General features: G+C 26.6%; 1 protein-coding gene across 2 annotated transcripts in view; it reads right to left on the reverse strand.

Annotated features, from left to right (window-relative positions):
* Positions 1-22,229, reverse strand: part of LOC112688429 (protein phosphatase Slingshot) — a 52,180-nt gene extending 29,951 nt beyond the window's left edge. The window contains exons 1-2 of one of the 2 annotated variants that reach the window (XM_025561599.1): positions 21,993-22,229; positions 1,599-1,654 (exon numbers count right to left, since the gene is read on the reverse strand). In XM_025561599.1, the coding sequence (XP_025417384.1) occupies positions 1,599-1,654; positions 21,993-22,049 (113 nt within the window). In that variant the 5' untranslated portion in view covers positions 22,050-22,229. Of the gene's footprint in view, positions 1-1,598; positions 1,655-17,267; positions 17,958-21,992 lie in introns of those variants that run through there. The other variant, XM_025561598.1, reaches the window with a different exon arrangement.
* Between the last annotated feature and the right edge of the window lie 2,283 nt (positions 22,230-24,512).

The following is a 24,512-nucleotide window of genomic DNA, read 5'->3' on the forward strand; positions in this document are numbered from 1 at the left end:
TAATAATAATAATAATAATAATAATAATAATAATAATAATAATAATATAATAATATAAAATTATAAAATGCGTATAGATTTCTACAATAACTGTTATGATTTTGTATACAAGCCATATGTGAGTGTATTGCGGATTATTAGAATAAGAATAATTTTTTCTTAATATTATTCAATATTAACGACAGATATTGACTATTTTACATTTTAAAACTTTTAAATTTATTTCAGAACTACGTTTTACAACTTTAATTTTTATAATTATTTGATTTATATGTGTGATACAGCGTTTTAAATATGCAGTATATTTCTTTTTAGAATAATATAAATTAAATAAATTAAAATAGATATTTAAATCTTAAAAATTAAGCATAGTTAAAGAGATGTAATATTAGATTCAATGAAAAGGTCGGTTAAGAATTTAGGAGGTAGGAAGGTTTGAAAATAAAAAAAATGGAATAGAGATTGATATTTTGTACAGAAAAGAAAAACAAGAAAATACTGAAAAATGCAACTAAAAATGAGACCTATAAAAACATTAGCAGAAAGGCGATAAAGCAATAGTTAGTATTATTTCTGGAAGAGACAATGGTGGGACCATGGCCGGATTAAGCCACTATTTGGCCCCGGAGCTGAAATTTTATATGGGCCCTTTTGACAAAACATGCTTTACAAGCTGTTTGCTACGCTCGCAGAATGATACTTTTTTTTAACTATTTCACAAATTGTCAATTGCATTATAAAATAATAAAATTAATAGGTATATACAATTTATGTCTATAAAACTACTAATTTTACTATGGTAAAAAATGTGTATCGACTTAAAATTGTTTGGACCTTTTTACTTGGGTATTCGAGAGGGGCCCAGGATTACCGCCCCGGCTATACCCCCCCCCTTAATCCGGCTTTGGGTGGGATGCTTTAGCGTGGAGCGGACGAAATTAATCGTGGGGCAGTTTAATTTTAAGTATATTGGCAGCAAAGAAGAGACAACGATTATTTGCCCAATCAGAATGAAACTTGAGTTTAGTTGCCAAGTATAGATGCCATATGCCAAAACGCTACGAACTTTGGAAACATCAAGTGCGAGATGAATGATACTCGAAGTGAATAAAAAAGTACTCGTATACTCGAAGAAAACCATATTTATTCTAAAATTATGGCTATATCTTAACTAATGATAAAGAAAAACGGGTATAATACAATAGACATTCTGTTACAACGCACTCAAGGTCTTTAGAAGTAAAAAGCACAATTGTCGGGAAAAAACGACCATTGCGATTAGTTCCGTTCTAAATTTGTTGAGTATAATAAAGACAGAACGTAGTAATAGCAGTTTTGGGTGAAAGTCTAAGATTTATTTTTGGTGCAAGGCGTAGGCTGCAGTATCCTTGAGTTGTTTAGAAAATCGATGAAACTGTAGCAAATACTTATCGCATACACTTCTCATTATAGAAGTTATATATCCGTAGGTTATATTATGCTGACATTTGTCAACAAACAATTTTGGCAAAACTCCTTTCAAACATAATATGTAAATATAAAACATAAACATAGAAGTGCGTACTATCAACCGTATGCGAATTACGTATATTTCTTACCTGCGATTTGTTTTGATGGGTTCATCTTCATCTAATGAACTACCAGCTCCGGAATCCTATAAAAAAATAAATAAAAAAATACAAATAAAATCTAGATAAATTTTAATTTGACTACTAACAAATAAAAGTGATCACATTATATTCGTATTAATTTCAATATTGAGAAATCATTATTTTATAATATAATAGGTAATACATTTAAAAAATATATAAATATTCTTAAGAGGATAGCTCGACTAACTTCAAAGTATAAACCAACAAGAAAAGCATGTTAGTTGTGTTCGTTAGTTAAACGGCAATTTTCATTATGGATTATATAGAACTTTATTTCAAGATTAGATTTAGTAGGATTGACGGTACGAAATCTCCAGTCAATAATATATACTAGAACATTAATTCAATACAAATTTCTAAAACAACAGTGGAAAAAAATTAACTAATATTTTAAAGTTTTCTTATGAGAGTTATAATCCAAGTTCAATGTACTACAGACGATTATACAGTCTATAACAGTACACAACTTCTGGCCCCATCGTTCAATATAATAATTATTACTATTATTGGAAATTATAATGCATTGTATCTAGGCAACTAAACCGCAATACATAGGCCTAAAATAAAGTTTTACATTAATTTTATTGTTAAAACTACTAACATGATTTCGAACAACAAATAAAAAAGTTCTGGATGAAATATAACGCAGTAAACTAAAAATATTAATAAAGTATCATACCATATTCTGTCACTATACATTATACACATTTACAATAATAAACATAAATTTATTAATATAAAAAGATACAAAATCCCAGGAATCTCGTTTAAGAATGGAATTTAAATAATAATTATTTTATAATACTTTTTACTTTTGTACACATAATAAATACTAAAAAAAAAAATACTTAAATAAATATAAAAATTTATTATAAATTATATTATTTCGCATACACTTGCCATTATTTTTTTATATTTTATTTATTTATGTTAGTATAGTATGATGCGAATGACTGGAAAAAAATTAATTTCACAGCCATGATGACGTATTAATTTAGCTTTTTTATTCTTAGGATTTGAGATCATTGCATGAGTGATAAGTCACTGAGTAATGAGTCACTGGAAAGTTTTTGATGGCAGTAGTCCATACTACAAACACTTAAATACAATTTTTAAATTTGATATCAAAATTAATTTAATTAATTGATCTATCTCTGTACGTAAAGGTAATAAATATTATTTTTTGAGATAAATATTATTCATTAGTTATAAAATTAAAATACAAAATAAAACAAAATTAAAAGATGTAACATTGACTAAATATACTTTTAATATTTTTATTACTCAGATAAAATTACGGTATTGTAATAAAAAGATTTCAACAGATAATATTGTACAAATTTGAACTTTTTGCAAATTAAATTTTATGGGTAATAAGTTAATGATGATACAGTCTTAGATACTTTCACTGTCACGACCCTGGTTTGCACGACCGCGACAAAACACGACCTTATAGGATGGGGTTGAATAATAGACCGACAAAAATAATAAAGAAATAAAAAATTAAATTATAGCTTTTTAAATGATTTTGAAACGATTTTCTTGGTTCTAGTTCATAGAGAGGCGAAAAAAAGGTCAAAATTATGTCGACAAAATTAAGTAGTATATACTCGTTGCTAGATACATTGATACGTGCCACATCTGACCTATGATCTGAACGTTCTTTAACGTGTTGTAAATAAAACACAAAATTGTGGTCAAGAGAAAAAGTTAAGCAACAAGTACATGTTCGTATCAACAATAAGGATTTACTCAATACAAGCATTACACAATTATTTTTTTAAAAAATAATTTCAATGTTCGCATTTAAAAACTATCAAATTACAATTAGTTCATACTAATAATTATGGTTAAATAAAAATATGTTACATATATTCACCTAAGAACTAATGCAATTCAAGTAAGTATTAAAAACCAAATATAATACACAAAAGCCACAAAATTACTATTATTAATCAATATACATATATAATAAATAACTAAATTATATTATTTTAACGCCATGAATAATCCTATTTAGCAAAAATTCACAACAGCAAAAAACTAATTTTATATGAGGGATGTAAGATATTTTTATAATATATATAATATATTTTAATATATTACACGATGATCATGTAACATAATAATGCAATACAAATACAAATATATGTATAATACAATATAAAAAGCTATGTAGTTATAAAAGTATACTCTATGTTGTTTCTACCTCATGGTGTTGGATAAAATTCTTATAAAAATATAAATAAAATCTAGTAAATCATATCTTACACCATTAGATACAGCAATCATGTCGTTTTTATTATTTATTATTATATTTTTACAGCGATATGAAATGTAATACTTTTTAATATACGATCCTATGGCTATAAAGTGTATATAAGTGTCTACGATAAAGGTAACATAATAAAACTATGGAGTTTTACTCGGTATCTCAATAATGTATTGTTTGAAAAATATAACTTTTAATTAAAAACAAATCAATGTCAGTACTGTCAATAATATATTAACTATCTTCTAATTAAGTTATATTAAAAATCGTTTTAAAATTTACAACAGTTGAATGTTGTTTCCAAATAAATAGCAACTGTACCGTAAATGATAAACTTTAGGAATTATATTATTGTTACCAATCTATAAAAACATCAACAACAAAGACCATGATGAATATGATTACAAAAACCGACACGTGCAATTATTAGTATTGATAATAAACGCGGAATTTGCATTACGCCACCTACGAGATATCGTCACGATGATCTTTCTATAGTGATGGTTTTGGTAGGATTTTTTTGGTGAGGCAACCTATGTATTAATTCTTCCCCCCCCCCCCGCCTTCATAAAACAAATTAAAATTTACAGTAAATGGAATTTAAAAACAAAAATAATTATAATTGTATATATACGTGTACCAACGTCCAACATCCAACGACGATTTGAACTAAACAGAAATGAGAAATATAAATTAATATTACAATTTACAATGATTTAATTAGGGCTATTTTGACTCCTGGCTGAAACAATAACTACTGATAATTTCACCCATTCTTTTTACGTTGAACTGTGGGCTGACCATAATACCAATATACCGCATCTATTTTTAGTACACATAGGCGATAATAATCAAGCCTCGCGATAATTATTGCGCATGTGCAATTCTACGCTATCGCGTGCCTTTGCGTACATACGTTTGTGTGTGTAATTTATATACACAAACTTCAGAGGCGACATTGGATAGTGTTCATCGATGTCATCGAAACGTTACCGCTGGTTGAAACACCATCGTTTATTTACGTAATAATTATTTCACGCATTTCTTATTGGTTTATAGCTATTTTTGATAATAAAAACGAAATAATATATATTATAATAAATTATAGTTCTTACTAACTTGACAAAGAATTTTTTCTTAAATAAAATCATAAAAACGTTAAAAAATTATTATCGAAATATGCGCTATCGGTGAGCCAAGTAATATACTTTTTAAGTATTTTTTACTTAAAAACATTAGGTGAGGTCGCACCTAAAACATATAATGCATAGAATGCAAGTATAGTATAATGTTGGTACTGAAACACCAGTGGCAATCGTATGAGCTGCTATTACTTATAGTCTTCGGTCGTACGAAAGACCAACAGGTATAATTCTATAAATGACGGTCACGAACAGCAAGAACACGATGACGATCCAATGGGCTTCTTTATAGCTCATAGTCTAAACACGATATAGACAGAAGTGTACCCAGGATTAAAATGTAGGACAGACCCAGTTATAATTAATTTAATTTATATAGGTACCTACACGTTATTTTATTTATTTTTCGTCAACTTTTCATAACATTTTTTTAATTTAATTAGAAAAAATTAGTAATACAATTAAGTTAGTAAGATAATTCCTCTTGTTTGACTTGTTAATATTTAAAGATATTAAAAACTAAATAATAATGATGTAAAAATATAAATAATAACTATTTGAAAACAGGGTAGGCGGCCCGGGCTTACTACCTTTTGGGCACGCCACTGGATATCAGGTTATTACTGGTAACTAAGAGGAGAAAATTCAAAAAAATACTTAAAGTACTATGCACAACTTGGCCTACCCTTGCTATTTTTGTAACACTATGTCTGACCTATGGATGAAATATAAAATATTTATTTTATAAATGATACAACAAATTGCGATGTAGTATAAATATTATAAGGTTTAAGTTTGATTTATTCCACTATTCAATGGAGGGAGTAAATCTATACAGGGTAATTTATAAACAACATTAATGGTTTTGTCACTCAGGCAATGGCAATTTTTCAGTTTCGGGTCGCGTGCAGAGGTTTTCGCAAACGTGCTCCCGGAGAGGAGTACAGACAGGTGAACACAACACCATGTAACGTGCCTACGGTTGCAATATGTAAATGCGGTTGCAAGACCGACACGCCAGGAGAGCTTTATGCGTGCCGTGTGTGTATAATAATAATAATAATAATAATATTGCTGACATAGCAGTACGAATCTCTACCTGTGCACGTTTTAAGTAGGTAATAAAACACGAAGTGACGCAACGTGGTTGAGCTGCCGCCGATGCGGAATTCGTCCAGACGCGGTGGCAAAAACAGAAATTGTTATTTATCAATATATTGTTTTCCCGGCACACGATAGAACTGCAACGCATGGAGAGAAGAGATGAGATGAGATGAGTGCATAAATGTATTCATACAACAATAAGAGTAAACATAGTAATTGACGGTTGTTGCTGTTTATACCGGTGAGGCAATTATAATTAATACGAAGTCATAATACACTGCTGCAGGTACGCGCGTACTGGTAATATTACATATGAGCGAATCGCTTACAACTCCGTACAATCTACCCATTGATTTGACGCGACAGTGGATATGTGGTGCGCCGTTTTGAGTTCGAGAATGGCGTACAATATAAAATAATACGAATTCCAAAAGAAATAACATAATGTTTTGTTACACTAGCCTTGTAAAAGGTGTCTTAAATTCGGCTTTTATCAACGTTAAATACGAATAAAAGCTGTTATAGTGTTATAAAATACAAAGAGTAAGATTATAATAAATTGTGCATTAAGGATAACAGAGTTACCTTGAAAATTACAATTAATTTAAAAAACCTTGTTGGTACCGTAGACACTAGGTGGTACGAATGTATATCTATGAACTATACATGTAAAAAGTATGCTCGCCAAAACACGACACGGAACGCCCCTATACAAGTTACCGTTTTTATTTGTATCCAGATATTTATAAATTTAATTTATGACACACAGTAAATAATATTTTATGACAATTTAGATTTTTTTGTGTAGCTAACGCTTTGAAATTATTATATTCTTTCTAATAATTATTGATACTTGTGATAAATATACATTCTTCATAAATATATTAATTTATTTTAAGAATCTATATGCACAAATTTTAAATTGATGAAAAGTTATAAATACCCACTTATTAAAATATTAATAGGTATTATAATAATCAAAATACCTATTAATAAAATATAGATGGACAATTAATATTAAAATTAAACCATGTCAATCCATTGTTGAACATAGACTGTACGATTCGTATAATAACTTGGGATGGGATTTCAGCAATGCGTCATTTCTTCTCGTCCTCCTTTCAATACACAACTCTAGAACCTATTTGAGTGTTGAAATAATACCTTATAATCTCAATATTTTTTAACCTAACATATCATCATATTTTTAATATTAAATAAGGAAATACTAAAAGAAGAATAAGAACTCAGCATGTTCTTTGATTCAATATACATAATATACTTATTTATAAAATTTAAATTTAATATGAGCAATAATTAACGTCATATTGCCTTAGACATTATAACAAGTTCAACTTGACGGTACTAAATCTGTAAATAAAGCCAAGTAACATGCTATAAATGCAAGCTGCTAAATGAAATACCCGATGATTTAATTAACAATTATGTCAACAAAGCAATATATTAAATAACTATCTTATACATTTCAGTATTTAAAATGCTTAGTCAAAAATTACAATAATTATAATTAAAGAAGATATTATCAAAATCTATTTTAAAATACAACAAATACTATTCGAGCTATATAGCAATAGAAGGATTTAACTTTAATTATTTAAGTTACAATTACTGGTATAAAAATGTAATATGCATAGTTAATAAAGATCCAACGTTTATAAATAACTTACAGCAGATGAATAGTCATAAGCCGTATAATATAAAATAATATGAATACACTTCTCTGAGTGTCTTAAAAATTACCATCATATTGAGATTTAATATAAATCGCTAATAATAATAAAAAAAAAGTTAGGATTATATGGAAAATATATATCCAAATATATAGATTGTACTATATACATTTGAAAGGCTTTTTTCATCCAAAGAACGATATAATTACACAAACTCTATTTTTTAATTGTCGTAGTAATATAATATGGAACAAACATAGAACAATATATTACGCCAATTGAACAAATCGGTAATTGGCGTACAGAGTGAAAAATATCGTTCAAAGACCTTCAAGTTCAAATACCCGATGTGTGTACGAGTATATACGTATATACGTAGCGCGAATATAAATATACACATACGAAATAAGCATCGTGGTATATATATACAGAGTGAATGAAATACGTAGACAACCAAAAAAAAACGGAGTCGCCTACAACGGCGGCATGTCTTAAAATGGCAATACCATTCTCGGTCGATGTAGCGATAGTATCGAATGAAAAAAATCGACGATGATTGTTGTGATCAAAATCGACAAATAAGAATATTTTTATTTATATAAGATAAATTAACATATCACCGTTTACAAATACAGATCCATCGAAAGTCTCCTTATAAATAATTAGGTTAAAATAAATATATTCTGTCGATTAATTAATATTATATGTTAATGTAAGATAAATATATCTTTTTTGAATTATCACTACTACAATAGTAGAATCAATAAGCAACGCACAATTTACAGTTGCAATAGAAAATACAATCAAAAGTTTATTGAATTTTTTTAGTTGAAAAAATTATGAATTAATATAAAATTATTTAAAACACAATTAAAATAAAATTATCAAGTGACACACAACAGGTGTATCCACACATAAACACTTTTTTATAACAAAAATAGGACAACATACGAATAAATAGATATTTAAAATAAAATAAAAATGAATAGATTGGAATAATGTAAGAATTTAAAATATTTCATTTTATTTTAATACAATTTTTGAAAAAATTTGGTTTACGATTGTTATATATCTAATTCAATACAAAAAATCTTATTATTAATGTCAGTTTGTTAATTACATAAAGGTATATACATATTTGTTAGATTTACAGACTTTCCGTTTATTTATAATTCGAAAATATATAAAGATTCGTGTTTAGTTATGAATTATAATTGAAATATATTCATATTATTTCCTCATAGATATGTTTGGTTTTATGATGTGTCGTCATAGTCGTATTCGTGCGGTACATTATATTAACACATACATATTATAAATACATTCATATAGGACATAATAGGAATAAAAGTATATTATATTATGTATAGAGAATTGCAGAAGCCACCTGACAATAACAAATCGACCACTATAACAGAAGTATATCGCACCTATAAAAATACAAATAATAACGGGAGACAGCAGCACGGATGTAGGTCGTCTACAGAGGAGCATGCGGATATAATGATCCAGAGTCCATGTAATAACCCGTTGACAGTGGAAATGACTAAATGATCGGTAATGATGTGATGGAGCATATTTTTCAATCGTTTATCATTAATAATTGTATTTTGTTCTAATATCTGAAACTGTACAACACTTTTGTAATGTAATGATAATGTATAAATTACAAAAATAGACATTGTACCAATACATACAATATAACTGCAGACTTTTTTTTATAAAATAATAAATACATACAACTATATTTTTTACAAATAAAATAACATTTGAATTATTTTTTTTAACTTTACATTATAGTTCAAAACAGATAGATTTATTGACATGTTTGAAAGTTAATAAAATTAACAAATTCCTAGATATTTATAATATACTGTACTTATTTATAAATAACTATAGTCTCGTTTTTATGGCATATAATAGCAGAACAATATTATATAGGGTGTTTCAAAAAGAATGCAGAATTTAAATTTGCTATAAATTAAATAATTTTTTTTTTATTTTTTTTATTATTATTATTATTTATGTTTTTTTTTTTTAAAGAAATAAATTATTTATTTCTTTAAAAAAAAACATAACAAATATATCATTCTCTTCAGGAGAAGTTAAGGTTTCGGGCATATGACCCTAGTAAATTTGCCATCACTGGATAAACACATTACCTCATCAATTTCATTGATACTATGACGAATTTCTTACTTAAGTTACAAAACATTTCGAACCTTGTTCTGGTAAACTCGTGACTTAGTGTATCTCTATAAGAAAAAACCACACGGCGTCAAGTCACAAGATCGAGGTGGGTAGTTTTGGCCACGCAACGAGATTGGTCTGTCTGGGAACTTATCACACAGCAGAGGGATTGCTTCTCTTGTAATTAAATAATATTATAATCGCCTGTAAAGCTTGTAGGAGAGGAGGGTCGTATGCCTATATTGTTTTTCACTGTTAAACCTTAAATTCTCTTAAAGAAAATGATATATTTGTTATGTTTTTTTTAAAAGAAATAAATTTTATTTAAAACAGATTTAAATTCTGAGTTCTATTGGAAACACCCTATACAAGTCAACTTGAATTACTTTATCGAATTAGATAAACTATCATGACCTAGGTTTACAAAGGTTCATTTAAAGATGCCTCTATTTTAAATTAACACTACTTTTTACACTTATATAGAGATTTTGGGAATTCGAAATTTTTTATAAAATTGATGAAAGATTAAAATAAAATATAGATCTAAAATATCTTTTAAATAGGTATAATATGCATGTATTTTTAAGTGATATACTATTTTTTAAGATTTTATAACTTTTTGTATATTTTTGAAAATGTTCAATACATAGTCGGGCGAAGCACGTTTGGGTACATTACATTATTTTTACCTGTAAATTTGGAACACGTTTGGGTACACAAACACATAGCACGTTTGGGTACATACACTAATATTATGGCCAATAGGTTATCACGAAAAAAAAAAGATTAACTATCTTTATAAGATATGGTTTAAGAGTAAATGTTTCAATGTTCAGTTCCGATTTGGATTTTCAATCGGCAAGATTATTTTATTCTTTGTAATTATCACGAAAAAAAAGATTAACTATCTTTATAAGATATTATGGTTTATGAGTAAATGTTTCAACGTTTCAATGTTCAGTTCCGATTTGGATTTTCAAACGGCAAGATTATTTTATTCTTTGTAATTATGGACGTGAACATTTCCGATGTTTTTGAAACCCGACGTGGGAAAAAGTGTGTTGCGATTAACAGCTATAAATTTAGTGAGTTTAGAGAAAACAAAGATACGACTAAAGTTTTTCGTTATTTTTCTAGGTGTTTCTAAATGTTATATTAATACCTATGTCCTATGTACCCAAACGTGTTATTTTTTTAGAGATATGGTGTACCCAAACGGTGTATTCATTTGTACCCAAACGTGTTGCGTTTAGGGTCTACTATACCCAAACGTGTTACGGCCACATAGTCAGTATGATAAAGTAATTATTTTTAGGATAGAAGAATTCCATTTACTTCGGTGAAATTGCCACATTATTTACACAAATGGTCAGATACATCGATCTCAAATTTTACAATAAGAATAAAATATACATTTAATGATAAAGGATCTAAAAATTATTCAGTAAAATTGATAAAAAAATGTTACATTCAGAAACTTACTTTCTGATCGTAAGAAGAAAACTCGAATAGATGTCGACAACAGTTATGTAGATAAAAGGACACGCTTGAAATGGTTTTCAAGAACGGATTTAAAATTGATTTCGAATGACTGACAACAAATCAAAATAATAGACTTTCAGTAGACCATTAATCTTACAACAGCACATTTATACAGTTAAGAGAAGTATAATATAAATATATATAACTCACAAAAAAAATCACAAAAATTAAAATTTTTTTAATAATATAATAAACTAAAATTAAAATGTTAAATTAAATTGAGAACAAAATTTTTTCTTCTTTTTCATTGTACGAATATAAGGCAACGAATAAATGCATGTACCATGGTGTGGCAGATATAAATACAATACAACTAATACCATTAAAATATAAATTATATTTATAAAATTTCCTACACATAATAAAAATAAACTAAATAGTAAATTTTTCACAACTTGTTTAATATATACCAGTTTGAACAATATCTACCAGTTTAAACTGTAAAATATTGTTTTAATTTGTTACCAAGTCATAAATAAAATATTACTAAATAATTAGAATAATTATATACATTTAGAACTCGGATGTTTTTTTAATACACAATATAATTTAAATTGTATGTGTTTTAATAAATATTTATATTAGATTACATTATCTAGTATAAAAGGTTAAAGTAAAAAATTTAAAGTCGGTCAAAAACTAATCTTGAAAATGTATTTAGAATTTTCAATACTTAGTTATTAATAAAATAGATACGTCAGAAAAGGGAAAATTATTTTACCTCACATAAAAAAAAAACTGTCAAAATATAAAAACAAAAACTAGTAATTAAGTAATTTGTATAATTATATATGAATAAACAATAATGTTTTATTTAAGAACATCTCAAAGTTAAATTTCTACTTTTGTTTTAAGAATGAAACCTCAAACAACAACTAGCAGTGGCGCACACTCAAAAATACGGGATAGTCGAATTACACTAATTACCTAATAAAAAATAGTCGAATTGCACATGAGTTAAAAAAAGGTAATGGTCGAACTGCACTCGGATAAAAAAGAAGTTCAAACTTAAGGTGGGTTTCTACTATAAACGTTCACATACAGGAGCATAAAAATGGTTGTAACCGTGTTGTTGGATAAAACTGAAAAATGTTATGTTTCCACTATATACGTCTTTAAAAAAAACTAATAATAATAAAAACGTTGAAAATATTACGTTTATGAAAGCACAATTACTAATAAATACTCATATTTTAATGTACTGACATAAGACCTTCAACAACACAGTAAAAAAAATAAATGATATTGAAAAAATATATTAACTGGAAATGAGTTTAAAAAAAAGTGTAATAATAATAATAATAATATTTGATGATTTAATTAATTAATTTTAAGATTTTATAATATATTAACATTATGGTACGTATAAAAAAATCATTTTTAACCACGACAATGAGTAAAATCATTGACAGTCCTAAGGAAATTAGTCCTAGGAAAATAAGTGAAATTAATAGAAAGAAAAATTAATGTTTTCTAAATGTTTAATCTCTTCAAGTACATGATATTTTTGTTAAAATATTTTTTCTGAGCCCGAGTGCAACCCACATTGGCTTTGGCCCCACATCCCCTTAAATATAATTTTATAACCTTGTTAATAATTATAACTATAATATTAATAACATATTAAATAAGACATTCATTGTTTTTTATTGTTTAATCTCCTACTTAATCAACCTACTATTAATTTAATTAAAATATAGGTTTTCGGTTAATTATGTAATATAATTATTTTCAACAAATATAATATATGAAAAAATAAATATAATTATTATTGTTGTAAAACTAAATAATTACAGTCATGCACACAGGGACTGAGTTATAAACTTTTATAAACAAACAAATATTAATATAATAAAGCATTCTCTAATTGGCTGCAGTTATTGACAAATGTCTTTAACTGTCTGTGGTGTTATGGATGATAAAATACTCATTGGTATACTTTGTCAGTTACCTTTATATAAGCTAATAAAAATAGGCTAATGGCTATATTATTTTTCAGTTTATTTTTGATATTTATACACGTAGTAGAATTATAGAATTATAGATAATTTGGGGATAGGAATCCACTCAACCACCAAAAAGAATTAGGGGTAGCAACTGCTACCCTTGAACCTTCCAGTGTACGCCACTGAATCATAGTATACAAGTAAACGTTCATCTCATAAAGTAAGTATTATAATAGACTTGACTTTAAATAAATTTGAAATTATTTAAGTTTAATGCCGCAAAATTTTAGATGGAAAATTTGAAAAGGTAATTTTTCATATTTTTCTAATCATAATTTAAATTAACGATTTTATGTATTAAGATTTGAGACTAAACTATGATTAAAATATATACGATTCATCTCTTTTTAAGGTTAATCATAAAATATTAAATCCAAAATTTAAGTTCAAAAATAATCTTGATAAGAGTATTCAAGTTTGAAATAAAACAAAATAAAATGTTAACTTTACATCGATCTTAGTTTGGAACAGTTTTTCAAATGCAATACTTTGTAATTTATATTATGTTATATTCATATTTTAATATTTACAAATTATTTAAATGTTTTATACAATGAATGACGTTATCTGATTAGAATTAACATTGAAAATATACAAAGTTATCCAAAATAAGAAAAAAAAAACTTAACCCTCCTAACCATCACGATCATTTAATTCATTGTAGACATCATATTAACACGTAAAAATTTAATCTATATAATTTAAATATAACACTGATACTTATAACAATTAACATTGTTATTTATTGGAATATTTTACTATGTAAATAAATAGATAATATCTTTTTACACCAATTGTGAATTTAGGACATTAAAATAAAAATAACTTTTTAATATAATAGATTATAAAATAATGCATTATTTCTAGTTCTGGTTGCGGACTCAATTTTTTCGTAAGTATTGTAAAAACGTGTTAGTATAAATATATGGGACGAGTTTATTTTAATCACATAAACTTTCTTCAATAATTATACCTATTGTTGCAAGATTAGTTTATATTTTTTACTTTATGCTATTTATATTTATAACTTTAAGCAATAAGGTATTTAATGTAAAATTTGATAAAAATAATGTTTAAAATAACTTTTCTCTTAACTTTAATAAAATTTTAATAAGTAAAAAATATTTGAAATAAAAATTATAATAACTACTAATTATATTCTTTATTGAAATTTCAAATTAAAATATTAGAATTAAATTACTTAATACATAATTAATTGTTTACACAGTATTTTAATTAAATGTTACTTAAATTTTTTGGAAAAATGTTAAGCTCACAAAAATAAATCGATTAATTTTGCATATGTATATATATATATATATATTATATGTGGTTATTCTGAAATAAAACCGTAGAATTGGAAGTGAAAAATTGTAATAACATAATTTTTTATTGGTTATTTTGCATAGCAGTAGATTACTGACGTTATGCAATAAATTATTCTATAATTTTTATAGCTACATGATGTATGACTATGATGTATCTCGTTACGAAAAAATGTTTGTCCGCTCTATTTAAGCAGCTGTAGGTCACACTAAAGGGATCAATTTTAAACTGGGAAAGTGTTCAGTTTTTCGTACTTTCTCGGTTTATTGACGAAACATTAAAAAATTTTTTGTGACAACATTACCCACGTAAAAAAATATACATAGAAAATCACTTTCTATCTCTAATACATACAAAAATAGAATTTAATCTCGTACAGAAACAATGTAAATAGTATTAACCGTAGTTTGAAATATACATTACAGAAGTTTTACTTTTAAAAAGTAACACGATTTAAAAATTATAGGTTTACCAAAATATGAATATAAAAAATGACAAGTGCAAATACTATTCATTGAATTCTTGTGACTTAAGCGCATAGAATTTTGAAGGTCTACAGTTCAATTCACTTTATATTTTAGATGTTGGAACTGATATATTAATTAGGTAGTATTATTTATGATGAATGAACACAAAACTAATTAGTTGATAAAACCACTGAGTAAAATTAATTTATAAATAAATGCATAGTAATGTATTTTTCTCGGAATCCTTAAGAGTAATGTTTTAAAAACTAAACCGTATATTCTATCAAAAATCAATTAAGATAGTTTAAAGTGAAAAATAGTTAACAATAACTACTGGCATAAAAGAATTTAATAATTAAAAATTTACTGGTTTTGTGAAAATAAAAACAAAATTCTAAGCATTTAAAAAAATGTTTTCATAAAAGTTCAAAATTATAAAATTAAATTAAATATTTTAAAACTATTAAATATTTTTGATTAAAAATTGTGTTAAAAAATAATTATTGATTTCAATAAGTTAATAATCGGGAGCTTGAGAAATTAAAATTTTTATAGTAGGCTACGTTCTATAATTTTATAAACTTTAGCAATACATAAAATTATATATTTAAAAGATCACAGAGTTTTGGCAATAGTAAATTAGGTTTGATAAACCTAATTAAGAAGACAACAATTGTGAACTTTATTTGAAGCTGAAATGAAATAAATTTTAATCAGAACCATAGGCGCCGCTAAAAATTTTTTCAGGGGTACATCGTGCACAGTATATACTTAAAAGTCTAAATAATCTTCAAAATGTTAAATTTAAATACGTGGGAATAATTTTTAAAATTGTATAACAATACAAAGTTATTTTAGTTTTTTTGACAACTACAAAGAATTACGGATTATTAAAAAATCAGTTATAATAATAAGTTATCAGTTATAATAGTATCTATCCTTTCTTTTATTTTTGAAGAGTCAAGTGGTGGAAGTGTATCCCCTTTTACTCTCCTCACGGCGTCAATGATTTAAAATTATTAATAGGTAATTAGATGTTCATACATAAAGCAATATTTTATCAACTAATGCAACAGTAAAACATAATTGACCTTTGAACAGAAAAATAGAATTCTATTATATATGTTGGCATAAATCTACAGATTACATTAATTTCAATAATTTTTAAACATGTGCTTAATGATGTAAATATGTAGTGTGGATGACGTCTATTTAATTATTAAGAATAGTAAATAAGACAAAATAGATGACTTTCAACAAGGAGTACCTATAAAAATATACATATATAAAATATATAAAAATATATAACAGTTAATGAGGTTTACTGACAAAATCATAATTATTAAAAAATGTATTAAATTATTAACATACACTAATCACATAAAAATGTTTGAAATTGTACCATCGATAATTTCAACAATTAACTATATAAATAATTTTTGTTAAAAAATAGTTTTAAATTAATAAGCAGTAACACTTAAAATGTAATTCCATCGTTGAAAAATTAATTTTTAATTTATTCGATTCTTTTGTAAATCAAATTATTATTACAACGTAGTAAAAAATGCACGTGACTTATAATTTTTTTCTCCACACGAATATATTGATAAAATTATGAAACGATCATAATTGAAATCAGAAAAACTTTAATATGTGCAGTAAAACGGGTCATGAAAGTACATTTTAAACTGGTATCCTTAGGATAATCAAAATAAAATGATATCATCGAGCAGTGTATTATAATAAGAAACAATACATTGCTGCGGCCAAACATATTTCACAGCCGAACCAGTGATGGACGTCGAGAGAACCTCAAGCGTACATGGAAGAAAAGGGACTGACTGTCGATAAAACCAAATAGTGTAAAGTAAGTACCTCGGGACCAGCCGCAACGACGGCATCCACCCTGGGTTTTCTGGGCGGTGGCGGACGGTTGTTCTTCTGCACGGCATTCAACCACGCTTTGACGCGTCTGTTGTTGCTGGCGTTTCGTTTATATGTCAACCGGCCACCGTTGGCCACCGTCACCGTCGCTGACTCTTGCTGGCCATCGCCGTCGCAAAGAATCGTAGTCCAAGGCGACGGTGGACCCGCGGTCGTCTGCGGTGGTAACACGTATAACATCATAACACCGGGATTGGTAAAACGACGATATTGAAATTGATCTCCCTCCGCGCACACTTTAAATCCACACGAAATCCGTCGAGGCAACGCTACAATGATATTATTCAGTACTCGTCGGGTTACGTGTTCAACAATTCGGTCGAAGACGGTTGCGGCGACGGCGACGGTGAAGGAGGACGTCGACAACGATGAAACATGTAGTAGAAGACGGGTTCATAGTGATCACTTCGGGCAGTGCCGTGGGAAGACAACGGTCTTAACGCGATTGACAATAACTAATATTATTAAAATCCAAACGTCATACGGTCCCTGCGAAATTTGCTTACGTTATCGTTGGCCACCACACGTGGTCGGCGCAGAAAGATGTCGCAGAGCGCACAAGGAACGACACCAAACACGTACCACGAGCAACGGCGGTCACACAGACGACTGACTGACTGACTACCGTTTGCTAGCGTTCGCTCGGTGGGGGGGGGGAACTCGCGGGTTCGTTCAAGCCGACACCGCCACTGTGCCGCCACCGTAGTGCTTTGTCAGTACCAAACTACGCTGCAATGCCGATATCGTAGTCGATATTTCGTCAACACATCGCATCCGATAGTACCAAAGCACTTGATCCGTTTCTATTTCTTTGCTGCAATACCGATGGATGGATATTCTTACAAAGCGTCTAAATTTTACCGATTTCAATAATTTTTTTTTGTTCTTTTATCGTCAAATTTGTTTAAGAAATCCATATTATCACGGTTTACACGAAAATATCGTTAGACAATACTAACCGGTCGCAGTCACGATTATCGCCGTGTAAATCATGAATTATCCGGAAAATTGTCCTCATTGACGATGCCAAAAGGAAACAAAGAACCGACACGATGAATCGATTTTTAATAAAAAAAAAAGCAATAATTCGTAAGATGAATAAAATTAAATGAAAAAAAATAGATTATTTTAAACAGTTAATAATATAAATACACAATGAACACGTGTTTAATGTATGTATTGTTTGCATATAAAATATTTACTTATATTTTGTATCGAAAATAATGAATTTAGAAATAAAGTTTGAAAAATATTAAATTTTGATCTTATGAAAGCTATTTATGATTATAATATTATCATAGTATTGTTAAATAATAACTATATTTTATTAATAATTGTTTAAGTTAAAACACTTTTAAAGTAAACTATAATAAATAAAAATATACATGTATTATTAACCAAGAGAAAGCACTCAAAAATCTACAAAATATTTTATTTATCTTTAGAAATAATAAATATAAAAATAAATAAAGGTTTATCTGATTAATCTTCTTTAAAAACATATTTTCTAGATTTAGACATAACAAACAAAGACTTTAATTTTTGCGATTTTGGTAAAATAAATACCGTCGCAGACAGATTTCAAATCTAAAAATTGCTAGATGAATCTTTTGAACAGTAATTCTATCTAAAAAAGTGTTGATAGAAAAAAATAAACATAACTGTAAAATCATAAGTCCTATGCTTCAATCAGAATCTAAAATAAAAACTATTATCATATATGTAAATAATAATGATTAACATATATATAGTGCAAACACTATTTGAGAACACTCAATATCTTTGCGTAGAGACCTACAATTTGAATTCTGTTTTTTAGTTGGTTTTCATTACATATATACATATATTATAAATTATAAACACGTGTAAATCTCACATTGATAAATAAAGGTAAAAATATTAAGTCTGAATAAACCTAGAACAATTATTTTCAGAATTATAGTGAAAATATTAAAAACCCGCGCATTTTACCATTGTTTTTTAAATTGCTATAACTTGGTTAATTTTGGTCTTGGAAAAAAGCTACCAAAATGCATAAAAAATTAGTGGTTAAAATAGGTGGTTACCATTTAAGAAAAAAAGGTGTACTGCGCATTTGTCTAATTAAGTTAAAAAAAATCTGAACATTATAAAAATGTATATTTTTATGTAATAAAAACTAATTAAAAAACAATTCAAATTGCAGGTCTCTACACAAAGATATATATATATAAAATAAATAATTTTTATAATACACTATAATATATAATGTTTAAACACTTAGAATAATGTATGTTCATTCCAGGGACGCCAGAATTGAAACAGAGGTAACTGCCTCCACGAGAAAAATGTCTTGGGAGGGGGGATGACCACAACAAAACACGGCATTTTAATAAAATTCGGATTTATTTCCATTAATTAAAAGAAATCAAAATTTAATTGTCATGATCTTATCTGCCTATTTGGCTTTTTCTATACCAGAAATTCAATAAAAAATTCATTTTTATACCTTTTAATTGTAGTAAAAAGTATTATCAATATTAACACTTGCTATAGTTAATATAAGATTAGATATAATTAGTTATTATGAATTAAGTAGAACACATAATTTCACTTTTATATACAATATCTGCTACCTCTGCAACACCAGAATGGACTTTCAGTGGACTTTCAGTAACCTAACCAATTGAAAATATATTTGAAGTCAATGATGAATCAAAAATGGTTGACACAAATGTACTACATACACACTTTATTTAACCTCCTCCCCAGAAATAATAATTATACTTTCAATAATATAATATAAAATAATAATTTTTCATTTGATCTGCCTCTATGATCCCGAAATTGTTACGACGTCCCCTGTCCATTCAATTCAAAATAAGCAATAGTTAAATAAATTTATAAAAAACATTCAAATCAAATTGATCATAGATAAAATTTAATTTTTTATTAAAGAAATAATATTATTAGAATGATTTACTAATATTTAGACTTGGGTGATGAAAGGTTTTTCTGTAATTTTCAAAATTAATAATTATTTGAAATAATCACTTACAACAAAAAAATTAGAAGTGCCAATTGTTTTTAGCTAATTTTGGTGTCAAAGAAAACAAAATATATTCAATGAGTTTATACTTTAAAAAAAAATATATTGAAAATATCCTACATAATAAAATTCAACAGACCATAATATTATTTAATTATCAAATAAGCATTCAGTTGCAATTAAATAATGATTACATTTCCATGTGATTATTAAATCTTCGTTATGAGGATAGTGTATAAACATAACGTATATACATCATCTTGATAATAATATGTAGATAATATTTTAATAAACTCGTATATTATATGAGTAATTAATACTATTTATACTATATAATCATCGTTATTTTTTACATTTAAATGTAAAACTGTTTTAATAATATACAAATAAAATATGATAAAAAAAAAAACATTAAAAAATTCAAACTTAAATACATAACTGTAACATATTTTATGAAATATTTTTATTATGAAGTATATCTAAATCACTTATAAAAATCTATCCATTTTATACTTCTTTAAGATATGTAACAAAACAATTACAGATAATTTGTTTATAATTATAACAAAGTAAACATAAAATCAGTTACACTGAATGAACTCTAGTAATTTAAATATTCTAGGTCAACTTTGTTTACATACCTGTTACACTATAAAATCCCATTAATGTTTTTTTTTTTTTAACTATAAACAATAGTATTTACTATTTATAAATCTACATTTTATGAATTGGATGATTCAACTTAATTATCTTTTTTACTCCTAAATATGTACCTACTAATACTATAATTATTGATACTACAATAAAAAAATAAACTATGTTATTAAGTAACTATAATATACAAATATAAAGCATTTCAAATATTAAAAACGCACGGATAAATAAGATAAGGATAAAATCTACATATTTGGTCTATCTATTATAATTACTTTTGTTATTTCTTAAACTTATCAAACAATAAAAGTTATATGACAACTTTAATACCAAAATGGTACATAAGTATATAAATATATAAACCAACTGAGTTATTTATTATAGTAAAATATAATATCTATGAAAATAATTTTCTTACAACTTTTTATTGAATATATATTTAAATATTTTTTTTTTTTTACTTATTCTGCAATGGTAATTCATCTTTTATAAATAGTTGTAAGAAAAAAAAAAACTAAATTTAGTATTATTAAAATTAGTATCTACTGTTAAAATAGTCAATCAAAATACTATGCAGCAACAAAAAGAAAAAACTAACGGGACAAATAACTTATTAAAAATTATTTTCAATTGGGCAACAGTATTTTTATAACAAATTAATGAATAATTTAACACATATATTTTATACTTAATTTTTAATAAAGATTTTTTCAATAAAAAGTTCTCGCTGATAAGATTATTATTATTGTATACATTTTCAATATAAATAATTTATGAACTTACAAGAATATAAAATTAGAAATAAGAATATCATTTATCTTCTAAAATTTTTGATCATAGAATCTTTATAATCATATAAACTAAAACCTAATAATGATTTCGAAAAATCTCCTATCAGGAAAAAAGTATAGATCGTCGTCTGCTGCATTTTATTTTCAAAATTTTTCGAGTAATAAATATTTAAGAGTACTTACAGAATTCTGAGATGAAGTTCCAATGGTCGGAGACGTTTGTATAGCGGCTAAAGCCATGCACGCCAACTGTTGTCTCAGTGCAGTCCGACAAAATCTCCGATGACAATGTTTGACGGATGTAAATTAAACGTACAACACTCGATACCACGTCTTAGTTGATTAATCGTTGACAATTGAATTAAGAAGAATAAAAAATATGAAGTCAAGAAGTTTAGTATTACCTAACTTGTAATCAGGAAAGAATGAACTCAGGAATACAGCAGAGATAACAGTTCGTATATACCATGGTTATGGTATTTATAATAACCGTTATCGTCAGTTCACTCGATTATAGGCAAGAACTCTAAGGTCACGCGTCAACTCGTTCCATTCTGAATTTTGATATGAAATATTTTATCAATTGTGATCATTATTTTTATCTATTATTGTGATTTGAATTTTTAATATAAATAAAATATTTAGGCTAATAACCTGTGATGTTGAAGCCTTATTTTCTAATAAAAAAAATAAAAAAAAAAAAAAATATTTAGTCGGGAAGTTGATAAAATATTAAAACAAATCTATGTCGACTTAGTACTTCATATATTAATTATTTAAATCTAACTCATTAATAATGAAATAATTTATTTTTGGTTTAATTTTACTAAATAAGTAAGATATAATTGTCATAAAAGTGAATGAAATAAAATTCAAGTAGAAAACTAAAAAAATGAACTATTTAAATGTTTGTTGTGTAAAAAAAAAAGTTTAAATTATTCATGCTACCTTAGACTAATCTTACTTCAACGCTCCTAATTAACCATTAATAAAAAAAAAAAAAAAGATTCGAAATCTTACTATAAATTTTATATTATTAATTCGACATCTTTTATTCCTATATATTTATATTTTAAAAAGTATACGCTATTCCATAATGTTCATAGGCAAAATGATTGTCAAGACAAATTAAATTTTACAAATGGTACACCAAAAACTTAGAATCATTTTCTTTTATTATGGCCTGATAATTGACTGAATAAAATTACTGCGTACCGTATTACTATAGTACTGGACAATGCTTGGGAGAAATGCGTTCTAGTCAGTCCGGCTGACCATAGACGTATAATATAACGTATATTATATTATACATCTATGCGGATGACTCAATGAAGATGGCTTTATCGGTGTGATATCATTAATGGATGAAATAAACGTTAATGTGTTCATTATATCTATTAAATTTTAAAATGATTGAGGAATAAACAATGTACCTTATTTCAAAGCGAGGAGAGAAACTTTCCAAGCACTGATACTGGGTAGGTACATAATTTTTATAGATAAATATATTGTATTTTCATGATAAGTTTCAATGTCCAAGCATCTATCTATCGACAGACGTTTAGAAAATGATTTTTAATCATTTAAATTTTCATTGAAACTAATTTTATAATATAAAAAAAAAACAAGAATATTACAACAAAAACATCACATTAACTTGGTGTACCACCAGATCTTGGAATTTACTTTAGGTTATGACGCTTTTGTTCGTCGAATATGATTGTATATATGGTATACCACCTTGAATAATTCAATTGTTTTCTTCAGTATATCACGTAGGCAGTAACAGTACTGTAGTAAACAAATATCACGCCCTTTTGTACTTTCAATTTAAAAATATTATAATTATTAGAAATTATCTTCAACAATTACTTCAATTAATATAAAAGGCGTTGAAGTTCATCTAAATAAAATATACAACATTAACTGCTGCAAATTTTAACATAAAATGCAAATTTTTCATTTTTGCGCTTTCCCAGGAATTGCATCCGGGATATAGGCACGTTTCACCCTCCTCATCGCTACAGTCCTAGGCAGTATTTATGTATTATTATACTTTAATGGTGGGTACATATAATAATTGCAGTTGGCGAATCGTGTTTTACAATAATTGAAATTAATTAAATCAAAAAGTAATTATTTAAAAACGCGCAGCACATAAAGAAAAAACAAATAAATTTACAATTTTTGCTGTTATTGTAATACTTATTGTGTAAGTCCCTATATATTAAAAAAAAACTACAGAATACAATAAATACTTAAAGTTTCACTTATTCTGTGATACAACTGTTATATTAATAGACAAAAGTTATTTAAAAATATGAGCGTAAGTGTAAACGTATACAACGAAAGTATAAAAATTAAGAATTATTGTGGATTTTTTGGTTTAAGTTTATCCACTAACCAACGCCATCGAAGAACATTAAAACGTACCTACATTTGTGGCAGATATTGAATCTGTACTGCAGCCGGAAGCTGTTTTTAAATTCTCCGCTGCAAAGTACAGAGCAACGACTGAATAACGATCTATAAGAAATAAAATATTTTATTTTTGTAGTGCATGTGTGTACATGCCTATTTAATATAATGACTGGTTGTACGACTTTCCCACATTAACCATAACTAAGTCATTTCAAGATACAATTACCAATGTTTTTTTTTTTTGTTTACAATTCAAATATGACTCATACCTGAATTAATCAT

This window comes from Sipha flava, unplaced genomic scaffold (genome assembly GCF_003268045.1).
Source record: "Sipha flava isolate LNK unplaced genomic scaffold, YSA_version1 38_pilon_pilon, whole genome shotgun sequence".
Lineage (NCBI taxonomy): Eukaryota > Metazoa > Arthropoda > Insecta > Hemiptera > Aphididae > Sipha > Sipha flava.